The 13,190-nt window shown below is 34.5% G+C and overlaps 1 protein-coding gene across 1 annotated transcript in view; it reads right to left on the bottom strand.

The window, feature by feature from the left end:
* LOC149788530 (DDB1- and CUL4-associated factor 1-like) overlaps positions 1–13,190 on the bottom strand; it is a 161,003-nt gene that overhangs the window by 51,460 nt on the left and 96,353 nt on the right. The window contains exon 22 of the mRNA XM_089974544.1: positions 1,408–1,599. Within this exon, the coding sequence (XP_089830670.1) occupies positions 1,408–1,599 (192 nt within the window). The remainder of the gene's footprint in view (positions 1–1,407; positions 1,600–13,190) is intronic.

The following is a 13,190-nucleotide window of genomic DNA, read 5'->3' as shown; positions in this document are numbered from 1 at the left end:
ATATCTATATTGTGTGTATTATATTCATAATAGTTTTTATACAGGTAATTTAGTTAATGACAAATTTAATGCTAAAATTCTATGTTTGTATTGTGAGATGAATCATGTATCAAATACATAAATGATTCATTCAAAAGTTCCATGATCAAGTTAACTATTAGTGCAAGTAAATATCATGCGATCAAACAAAGACAGGAGCTCTGGAAAAATGCCAGCCTGACCTTATTTGCAATTAGCCAGAATTATAACAGCTGATCTGTTTACTGATAGATTATTTCAAAATGACAAGATTATTCCTAGTCTTGTATTGCAATATTGCTACTGTGTTATCATTCTATAAGTTAATTATTATACAAAGTTAGACATTCTTAGTAGTAATATTGGTCTTGGAAGAGTTATTGCAAGACTGATTCATTTATTTAATATAAGCATTCATTGAAATTGCAGTGAGCTAACATTCATTTAAAGACTATTTGGATATATAATAGCTGTATGGAATTACTGTGAAACATTCAAAGACATCTGGATAAATAATAGCATTGAAATTACCATGAATTTGTTTAAAGATATTTTGGCATTATATCAGCAGTTATGTAAGTACAGATGACGTATCACTACAGTAGGGATATCATTCAGAATACTTTTGGAACTTACTCAAATTACTAAGAATTATTGGAATTGATTGAACATTTAGGATTTTAGGAATTCATTCACCATAATGTGTTTTTTTTAATTCGTTCACTTTGTACTTTGAGAAATAAATATACTGTTTGAATTTTACAAAACTTGCTGGCTTTGCTCTTTCTTGTTACATGATTTAATACCCTAGAGTTATAACAAAAATATGAAGTCATAAAAATTATTGCATCTAAAATTGCCTGAAATGGAATAGTAACACTAATTACATTTTTAAGATATCTATTTTAATTCAGCTATAAATATAAGAAAGTAATAAAGGTAAAATTTATTATATCAAAAATTAAATACTGAACATTTACATTCTGAGATATCTGATTTGTTCCACTATGATACAGCATTTTGCATAGCATGAAAATGACCATGACAGAATAGATGCACAATTTTTGTAAGCATTACTTCTTTCATCAATCAGGGAACTAGATATTATAGTTACAATGTGATGTAACAAGGCATGAATTGTTGTAACAACATTTAACAAGGTGTGAATGTGATGTGTCTAGTCTGCTTTAGCGATGTGATCCTCTCATTAAATAAATCTGAGAAGAAAAAAATTAATTTACTATAAACATACACCCCCTATTGAAAACAAGAAAAATAGGTATCTGAAATGTGTGTAATACAGAATACAATAACTGCAAATATAAGGCATGGAGTTTATCTGAAATTTTATAAACACATAATGTACAATAGTTCACATATTTAACTTACCTTTGCATTATTAACAGTAGGAGACGGATGTGTATGGCCATGTTTAGTGAAGCTGAACTTGATTGGCCCTGGAGTCCCTGGGGTTGGTGTGACATCTTTGCTAGCATGGTGACAACTGACAGAAGTGCTGGCTTGATTGGTTGAACTTGCAGATATGCAGCTATGGCCTGGCGATACAATATGACTCCGAGACTAGGACAATAACAAAAACATTCAAGATTATTTAACTTGCAGCATTTCTTCAACAACAGCAATATAAAGCTAGTTATATGTGTGCACTGCAAATGGCATCACTCTCTATGATTTGCGTGAATAGTGGCCTAAATGTATAAAAAAATATGCAAAAAAAATAACAAAGGAGAAAATGGTCATTCAGGGGCTATAACTCTTTTAAAGTCGCATCCACGTCTGGAGCTTTGAAACCATCTGCGATATTCTTCAGTAATATCAAGATTTTCATAATAGCTAATGTGTAACACCAAACAGCATCAGAATTTTTGGTATAGTTCCTATGCTATATTGATTACAAAGATCTGCTGTCATGGAGATGTAATTCTTCTGCAAGAAAGGCAACAAGTCCATTAAAACTAGACTTGTAGTGATAAAATCTGTATCAAGCACACCTACGTTAAAGGCGAGTCATATACAAACTGGCATCCAATTATGTTTATGTGTATAGGTTTCTTATTACATGCTCATTTTTTTCCCCGTTAACTTTACATTGTTGGAATAGTTCAGTATTCCCCGATACTGAACGTGCGTGACAATACACATATAGCATTCACGTGAATAAAGGAACTACTTTCTATTGTAAACAAACAATGACGCAGACACCAGCACTTCTGATTTGTAAACAAATCATATACACTTGCATAAGAGGCTCTTTACGTTGTGGTTATTTAAATTTGTTTCTGAATGAACTAAAACATGTTTCACGGACTGCAACAAAAAAAAAAAACCCAGCTGTTTTGGCACATTCCGTGTTGATACAATGTTACAGATTTAGGCTGATGATTATTATTAGATGATTATGTCCTCACAAATAACATACAAGTGACAAGGAATATACTGTATTCTTTATCTGGTGATAAGAATGGCAAAATAAAATATACTTACAGTTTTACATCCTGAATTTTCTCAAAATGTTTTTTCTTAATTCTGCAAATCCGAATTACATGAGCCATCTGGATTACACATTTTCAATCTGGATTACACATTTTGAAAGTGTGCTATAATTTTGATGATAAGTGCAACTGCATCCTCCTTACTGCACTCAAAATGAAATACACATTAAATTCCATAGCGTCTTTTTGAAAATTGCAATTGAAAGACTTCATATTTTCCCACGTTATGATTTCAAACATTCAATGACAGAAACAGAAACACGTTTGCAGACATAAACACACTTCTCCCGTGCCACTTCAATCCGATGTACTTCATGTATAATTTGCACAGATGAATCCAGTCCAAAATCACAAACCTTCGTCGAATTGAAACAAAATACCAAAATATATTCACTCCAGATCAAATGGAAAAGTCGTTGCAATGTGCATTCATTCACAATATGACTGCAAATTTCAATTTTAACTAGACACGCCATTTTCTTTCGAAAGTTATGTCGAGCGCGCGACTAAGTTCAAATTTATCTGGGCGGAGTTATGTGCACATTAATAAAGATGTCATTTTGTAATGTCAAATCTGCACTTGTGCATTTAGTTTGGAATACGGCATTCACTCATTTACGTTGTTTCTTGTGTATTTTGTTTATATAATTAAACCTAAGGTAGAATAAAAAAATGAGCATATAATAAAAAGGTTACTGCATTTGTATGGGAAAATACGAACTCGTTTTGTCAGAAGGATATACTGCACTCACAAGTTTGTGCAGTATTCATTCCGAAAACTCGTTCCTATTTTCCCCATACAAATGCAGTAACCTATAAATACATATGTTCTTACATGCACTACCTCATGTGAAGATACTGTCAAAGGCAATAACAGGAGTCCCTCAAAGGAATGGACACCACTGGGCAAAAGAATATCAAGGAATTCAAGACAACACCATTGCTTTCTTTCAACTGCTGAGTCTTGAACCTCTGATATTCCTCAGCAATGACAAGATTTTCAAATAAGCTAATGTACTGGGTATACTGGATGTCACATTAGCATTATTTTTATTTAGGACCAAGTATGCATCATAAGCAGTCTTTTACTGAAAATCACGTCAATTTCCATTTCTCTCTCAAATATTTGTGATGACAAACTTACAACCGTTAAATAATTATGCTGAAAATTCAAAGCATGCAAATGTATTTTTTGGGGTGGGTGAGGGTGTCAATATTATTTTAACCATGTAATACTTACCTTTCGTTAATACAATGCTATATCTTTTCCTAGCCCTAGTCCCCAGCCCAAGGACATTTTTCCCTCCTTCAATTAGAAATTGAGGGTCAAGAAGAAAAACATGATCAAAGCTCAATACATTGATATACTTCTGACAACTGGAATATCTTCCTTCCTTGACTTGGACTGAGACTGAAGGATATCAGAAGGGGGAGCAAGAAGGGAAATGTACACCACCTGATATCATCTGCCCTATAGTGTGGCTTGCAGGTCCATGTAAAAATTGCTATCCAGCCCATGTCCTGGAGGAAGTTGCACATATCTGGCTTAAGATATAGAGTGCAACGATTCATGGACATATATGTGGTTTTGAGATAGCAATACAGAGCAACAGCCCCTACCTCATGTTTTTGATTTACATGAAAGATATCTCTCTCAGTGAGAGACTGATATGGTGTTTTAATAGTCTGAATAATCTACATCTAGATGGGGAATACCAAAATATCATAAGTCGTTTAAAAGGAGAAAACGATGACTGTGACCCCTTTTTTCCTCTCTAGAAACATAAAGCTTGAACTGGGCAAAGCAGGTGATATTGTCAATCACAAGAACAGATCTAAGGATGGAGATTTTAAACAGAAAAGAAGCTACCAAAAGGTACCTCACTGTAGGCCAGAAACTCTAACTGGCAAAGAGAGACCAAATCATAATTGCCACCAAAACATAAACAACCTTTTTGGACTGACAAAACATGAATCTCTGCTAGCCAATGCTAGGGAGAGGACAGATACTGTTATAAAGGTAAAAGTCTTGAAAAAGGAAGCTTCACTCAAAGATTCATAAGGAGGTTTACATAGCAACTAGAGAACACACATGAGGCTGGTCTATGGTGCTCAAAGTATTTGACCAAATCAAGTTTAACCCTAAAACTGGAACCGAAAGAGTACTTTAGTGTTGAATAGGGCTGCTTTACAGCCCTTAAAAGCAATGTTTTTCTTCAAAAAGAAAATGTAGAAAATCTGCAACCAGAGCACAGCAGATAGGATCAACACATTTCTAGTTCTAGAAAAATCTCCATTCAACACATGGATATCCTTGGATATCAGTATTTTTCTAGCCTGACCAATGCTTTTGAAATCTTGCTAAAAAAAAACTGGCGGATGTACAATTTGACATTATCCTGGCATGAAGGTGAAGTGCTGTGCATGAAGGGCCTTAGATCCAGCCATAATTCCCTGAGATTATCCACCAACAGATCAAGGAGATCAGGGCGAAAATTAGGATGAGCCAAAGACCAACCAGTTGTCAAAGTACTGAAAGGTTCAGAATCCCACAGGATTTTAAATAATTCTCTAATACACCTTTCACCATGAGTAAGCTCTGAGAGCAAAACCTGTGCCAAAAGGAAGAGCCGAAAATTGAAACAGCTCCTTGTCTATACAAAATTTTCTGTTGGCTTGGAAGATAAGAATATTAAGATAAGCATCCTGAAGATCCCATAAAAATCACCCAATCATTCAGCCTGATGGTATTCCTGTGGTGGCTGTCTCCATCTAGGACAGCTCTTCAAGAAGGAATCCATTCAGAGCGGAAAGATCAAAGAAAAGTCGCCACTGACTTCTGCCTTAGGGAAGGGCGAGGGGTCTACAGACTTCTTTCTGTAGCTTCTCCTGCCACCTCAATATAAGCATGACCGGCGGAAAGGAGTTTTAAACTGAGAATTATTCCAATTCTGACATTTTCCCAATTTAAATCACTTAAGTGGATATGTGGATCTTCCAGAAGAGTTTTTTTTTACATAACCCTGGGACTGCAGCCAGGGACTGATTTCCTTGATTCTTAGAAACCACTGAAGGACTCACGGTACTAATTCCACTCCAATGGTAAACATATGGAAACACTATCATATTCAAAATTCAATAACTTAAAATTTATGGGTGCTGATAATGACACCTATAATTTTTCATGCACATCTAACCTTGGTGCAAGCTTATGTGTGGAGAACACCATATGACCCGCGGCAATTTGTTTACATACATGTGCATGAAACACGTTATTGATTCTGCACTAAATGAATCAGGTGCTACTTTCAGTATTGAGTACTCCTGAGTCAAGCCTGTAAAAATGCTAAAATTGCATCAGTAGAAATTTGTCAATATTTTTTTTACATTACATATAGGATAAGCTCTCAAAAGATATTTTTCCTAAAATTTTAATTTTCATTATTAACCAATTATGGACCACCAAACCTGTAAATACTCTATTATTTCTTCACCCATTTCTAGACTGGTTCACAGTTCTTCCGTATAATTAGTACCGTGTGTCCTATAACCAGATTTAATTTTTTTTGAAAAAGTTGTATTTTACTCCTTGATATTAGAGCATAATTGTAAGAAAGAATTGGCCATGCTTGTGCATGGATAATAGTGCAATAGCATTTTATGTGATACCAATATCTATAGTTAAATTGCATCCACATTACATGTTGCTGTGTTGTATTGTACATATTAATGGTTTATTCTTGTTATTAAAATAACTGTTTTCTGACCTTGTATCTTCATGTTATCTTTCTATGGCATGCATGCTATACAAAAGAAACACAAGCATGCTGACATCAGCAAGTATGACATCACAGGGTATCAAATTACATGACGCATTGTATTTTCATCTCTCACTGGCTATAAGACAAGTTTTAAATGTTTTAAAGTTCAAAATTGCATTTCTTTTCTTGCTGACTCTCACAGAAATAAGATACAGTGCATCCCTATTCACATCAATCAAACAAAACAAATAAGTGTGCCACATGACAGGTCAAAATGATAAGAGGCCATTGCCCTTTTGTGACTAAAACAAATACACACACCCATGAAGCATCAAGAGATGCTGATATTCCAAACTTATTTAAACTATCATCACATGTGATTCATGACCCCGAAATGTTAAGAAAAGGTATAAAAGCCAAGGAAGAGTTCCATAAGCTTTATTATACTGAATAATTAAATAACATAGTGCTACTTTTTAGTATAAAACTATGGGGAAGGGTGAATAAGCAAAGAATAGACAGAGTAATTTCTTCAAGCCTGGTAATGTTCCCCACAACAAGGGGGGGGGGGGGGGAATTAATGTGTATCAACCCAAATAACACATCAACATGAGGTATGTTACATAAGGACATCAAGAGACAAATTTGAAAAAGCTATCCAAAGTTCCTATAATGCTGACATTGATGTTGGAGATAGAAAGTGTATGCACAAACTGTTATGACTCAAGCTATTAAGTATGCTGTAGGTGGAGAAATGTGTGAAAAACTTTGCTATGCCAAGACAAGTTCATGTCTCTATGCAATATGCAGACACTGATAAAAATTGTCATTGAATACACTACTTGTTAAATTTAAGTAATAGAATTGAATTGCATACTGAAGTTGTCTAATACATAAATGTATACCTACATTTACCCAAAGCTCATAAAAAGTTAAGAAAAAGTCTCAAAATCATTACTGTGGCTACTTTCCACTATAACCAGTGTTAAATTACTTACTTTTTAATATAAAGCTGAAAAAATGCATACATTATTGAACAAAAGAGAAACAAAGCAAACATTGCAATCACTCAATTACAGTCAAAGGGGAGGTAATACACCTTGATTTGGCAAACCAAATAGCAAGCTCTAATTTACAGCTAAATGATTCCTTACTATTACTTGATGGTAAGAACAGAGCAATGTAGGTTTTATAAATAGCTTTTGTTTCAAATATGAAACCATATTTCTGACATGAAGCTTGTTTTCATTTATTCACAACATATATGGTGAACAAAACACATATCGCTTAGTGCACGCAGTAATCAAATGCTGAGATTTGGAATAATGTGTTCTGAGACCACAAGTTGCAACACCCTGAGTATAAAGGTTTTCTATCATGGGACTTGGTACATGAAGAAAAAAGAGATCTGGTTTGGTGGGAGAGAGCAGTATGTTCACCATGCAGTTATACATCAAGAATGTTTCAACTGTATGAAGAGAGGTTGGGGAAGAAAAACTGCCTGTGTAAAGAATGCAATACAGATAGGACTTTTGCAGACTTATATTGGGAATGAAGGGTTGAAAACTATTATTTTAAGTGAAAATATCCCTCCCTGCTCCCTCAACAAAAGGAATGCAGAAAAGTTCCAATACTGTTTGCCCAAAAATGTAATGTACCAATATGAGAAACATGCTGAACATAGAATAGGTGTCAAGGAGCTTAATTCTAGGATAAGAAATAAGACCGGTATAATTGATATTCAATGTGACTCGACATATAATAATTCAATTTACAGGTTGAGGCAATGCAGCATGTGCAGTTTTGTGCACAGTCCTTATTTTTACAATGTTCTCTGCTTTGATCTGCTCAGTGTGTCTCTAAAGTTAAATGATCAGTACTGATACATAAGTGATTGTGACATAAGTGGCTTACATATAAAATCTCCCCCACCCCCACCCCCTTTTGGGGAATTGTTGCATGTGTTAAATGGTATTTAACCATATAGGCCAATCTATGGGTACCATCATATGAAATTCTGCCATCAGGCCATACTATGCTCTTTTCCCTATGGCCTACGCTATCTACTTCCACTCTCCAGTGTATAAAACCATCCCCATCTGTCTTTTGTATAGAATTTTTCTCCAAAATCACATGTAAACCATGATAAAAAGACTCCATTATGATTGTCATATGTAAAAACCACCAAATTGATACCCTGTATGCACGTGGTAACCATGGAAACAACAAACTCCTATTATGGTATAGGTCGCACATAGGACTCGCGGTACTAATTCCACTCCAATGGTAAACATATGGAAACACTATCATATTCAAAATTCAATAACTTAAAATTTATGGGTGCTGATAATGACACCTATAATTTTTCGTGCACATCTAACCTTGGTGCAAGCTTATGTGTGGAGAACACCATATGACCCGCGGCAATTTGTTTACATACATGTGCATGAAACACGTTATTGATTCTGCACCAAATGAATCAGGTGCTACTTTCAGTATTGAGTACTCCTGAGTCAAGCCTGTAAAAATGCTAAAATTGCATCAGTAGAAATTTGTCAATATCTTTTTTACATTAAATATAGGATAAGCTCTCAAAAGATATTTTTCCTAAAATTTTAATTTTCATTATTAACCAATTATGGACCACCAAACTTGTAAATACTCTATTATTTCTTCACCCATTTCTAGACTGGTTCACAGTTCTTCCATATAATTAGTACCGTGTGTCCTGAAAGGATTATTCCTCAAAACAGCACACCTATTTTTAGAGGAGTGGCCTGGGAAGGACTTTTGCTGCAACCTAACAAAACCTTAGATATCTACAAAGCTGTATCTCTCCTCTCTCTGCAGAAAATATAAATATTGTGCCTTTTACATGGTTGCATCTGGGATTTCATAAATCTGGGTACTCATTGAATCTGAAACAAAAGGGGGTCTGACTCAGCCATAAGAGGGCCTCCCAGTATGGTGTGACATAACTTCAATGGATTCCAAAAGAGCAATAACAAGTGTATTAAATGCATATAATGTTTTCTGCATACACCTTTCCCTCGACAGCTTGCATAAAAAGAGGTCCAAATAGTTACAGAGGAACCTCTGAAAAATGAAAAAGTGGTTGCCTACCAGGCTGGACCTCTAGAAAACTTGAGGGGATGGGTAGGTTACATCACTGTTTAATGGTTAATACTCATTTTACAATTGTGTGCCTTATTGTGTACATGCAAAACATTTGTGTATTATGTCACTGCTTCTGAACAACAAAACAGGATTCCTTTTGCGGAAAAAGCAGATATATTTGTGTTTTTTTGAGAAAAAAACATCACCACGGAAACTTGATTTTTTAAAAACTGATTTTTAAGTGAAATATTGATACTAAGATTTCAATGCAAAAACTTCTGCTCATCCATGAGCAAATCTCCAAGTGCCAATTCAGGAATTTTAAGTTCATTACCAACTTTGCAACTAGCTTCTCCATAATGAACACCTTTTATATCAAAGAAAGCTGTGAATTCACTGGGTACTCCTTTTGTTTGGTTGATTTCCTATCTTCATTACATATATGAATGACTAGGATAATACTTACACAAAAATATTTATAATAGTGCTTGAGTGGTCAATATAAATCCAAGAACCATGACCACTAGCTCTTATGCAGATAGAATTGCATGCCTTACAAAGCTTCAACTTCCTCACAGAAGAAAAAGATATTTTGAAAAGAGAGACAGTACTGGCAGAACTTTACAACCACCGAGCCACAATAAATCCAGTGGTACTGAACATCCCTCCAGCAACTAACAATGACAACCACCCTATCATACGCGAAGAAGTAGAAGCTGCAGTGAGATCACTGAAAAAGTGTTAAGTCAGCAGGAGTGGACAACATCCCAGCAGAACTAATCCAAGCTGGGGGAGAAGCAATGGTTAGTGCCCTCATAAACATCTGCAACAAGATCTGGCAAACAGGAGTATGGCAATCGCCATGGACCCAATCACTGTTCATCACCCTCCCCAAGAAAGGCAACTTGCAACAGTGTCCAAACCACCCTACAATCAGTCTTATAAGCCATCCAAGCAATGTCATGTTAAGGATACTGCTGAACAGACTAAAACCAAAGGCTGAAAAGATCATTGCTGAGGACAGGCAGGGTTCAGCACAACAGAGCAGATCTTCAGCGAAAGTTACACATGTAGACTACTTAAAGTGAGTGTTATGCATAAATAATTTGTCAGTTTGTTTAGTGTCTATACTCTCTTACTAACTACTAATCCACATGGATTTACTCAAGAAAATTTTAACTTCAGATCTGGGTAAGTAACAAAAAGAAATGTGCATTTTCATAGGGTTTTCTGCAATTATGGCATGTAATACATAGATTCTTTTAAGACAGCTATATTAATAATAAGTATGCTTATACCTCTCTAGGAGTTTGGCATGATGAATCTACAACAAAGCAGTTTTGGTTCACATTTAATATAATTTCCCTTTGATCGGGTACCCAGGTAACCGATCATTAAGATCAATGGGTACCTTGCAAAAGTTTCCTAAAATTTTGACAGCTTTAGGGGAATAATATTTGATTAGAGACTAGTACCAGGAAAAGATAAAGCACTGCAATAGCAGGTAATATATTACAGCTAATAAAATGTCATAACTATAGCACTAGAGACTGACCTCTCTCACATGCAAGAAAACAGAAGTGCAAGAATTATTAAATATCATTGTCTTTTACTGAAATGTTTTTTTATGGCCTACGTTTTTAACACAGGGAGAACAGACCTAAATGAGGAAAAAACCTCAGGTCATAAAATCATCTAAGCACTATACTACAAAAGGAAATAAAATCAAGAGCAATGTTTGGAATTTGTCTAAATTGGATTTGTAGTCATGGCGAAGCCTTACATAATGCTTCAATTCTGTTTTGTTTATTTAACTTGATTACACTGAACAAAGTTGCTTAAAATCATATTTTTAGTCTCTCAATCAATGTTATTACATGACTGTATACCCATATAATACTTTTCTATATGTAACACACAACACTTAATGACTTCACAAATACTGTCATGATCTCACATAATGCATAGCTGAAATTACCAAGGGATCCAAATAGTTTTCAAAATCACTTCACAAATATAACTAGTACAATCCTATGAAAACATGAAGTCTTCCTCAATAATGTTAACAAATCTAAATCAGGGGTATAGCTCTATCAGCATTCAAGGCCCCTTCAAATTGTACGGAACTAATCACATTTTCTGAGATCCAATGTGCCAAAGACAGCAAATGTCCAGGGTCAGATTTTTTTAATGCAGAGCATTTAAAATTTTCAATATTAGATTTAATGTTCCTTTCATGATTTTATTTAACTGAACATTTGTAAATAGCTTTGTTCCCCATGATTTCACTATGGTTACAATTATCCTGCTAATGAAAAGTAAAATTGTTAACATGATATTCAAAAATAATTATAGACCTATAGCTCTTATGACAATTATTATTATACAGTGGTGTGAAACCACACTCTCTGATAATCAGGTTGGTTTTAAAAAACAACATTCAACAGACTTATGCCCCACTGCCTTTATGGAAACTGTCGACTATTATGTTTGCATGTTTTTCTTATGCCAGTAAGGCTTTGATAATGTCAATCATTGGACACTTTTAAGAAGCTGCTTGATATTCAAATACCTGTCTACATAGTTCATACATTAGTTAACTGGTACGGCAAACTATGTGTGTTTGGGAAGTGTAGAATCCAGCTCATTCCATGTTATGGTGTTCTTTCCCCATTGTTATTAAATATATACCCACAATTTAAATCATAAACTGGGTCAGTGTCATGTGGGGTTATATTTGACACCAAACAAGTAATTTCTGAACAATTTTAGTTTGCCAGATGATATGTCATTTAAAATTCCTTCTATCACAAGTTTATGGACATTATTAAAGATATGTGAACAATACGCATTTGAGAATGATACTGTAACAGCTGAGATAGGTCTAGATAATACAACATTGGTGTGACAGTCTCATTGTTTGTATTCAAAGCCAGAATATTGTCTTGAAGTTTGATTCTTTATATGACAATCTCTTATAACAAATGATATTACAATATCAAGTTTGCTTTTAAATAAATTAGAAATGAACAGAATTTAATTAAGTTAGAAGATAGAAAGGAACTTAAAAAGTCCCTTAAATAAATATTGCTTTGTGCTTTAATAAACTTTAAAAAATTACTGTCCAAAATATTGTCTAAAGTTACATAACTCTATACAGAAAAAATAAATAAACTAAATGAAACAAAAATAAATAAATAAAACTCACAATAACTGTGATGTGACTAGTTTAAGAGCTGGTGAGCTGACTGTCCACAATGCCTTAAACACTTCTAACGAAACCCCAAAAACCCACAACCAACTGAAATCACAAAACCCACAGATCCAGCAAAACCCATAGAATCAACAAAACCCACAAAGTTTTGTTAGAATATTCCAACGAATATGAGTTGATATGGCAACAGTACATTTAATCGATTTCCACAATGATTATATAAAGAAATTACCACTTCAATACATTACACATCATTACCTTACGACTGTATTGCCCCCCCCCCCCATAAAATCAGTTGGTATTTTGCAGCACATACCATGTTTACCCTGTTGCTCATAGCAATGGTTCGAAAGCTGTAGTAAGTTATGCACTCTTACAATATTACAGATGTAGTCCGCATGACAAGGGAAGTAAGCACAAGTTTGTACGAAGCAAAATAAAGAAGAGAAAATCAAAACTTAAATACAATGACATACAAAAACTAAATGAGGGCTATGCTATAAATACATTGAGCATGTATTGTACAGTCTGGAATGGTTGACTAAACAGTCATTAATCAAATTATCA

The sequence above is a fragment of the Sinohyriopsis cumingii genome, chromosome 11 (genome assembly GCF_028554795.1).
Source record: "Sinohyriopsis cumingii isolate HCF-2022 chromosome 11, ASM2855479v2, whole genome shotgun sequence".
NCBI lineage: Eukaryota > Metazoa > Mollusca > Bivalvia > Unionida > Unionidae > Sinohyriopsis > Sinohyriopsis cumingii.
The sequence above is the reverse complement of the archived record's forward strand: the minus strand, read 5'-3'. Positions and strand labels throughout refer to the sequence as shown.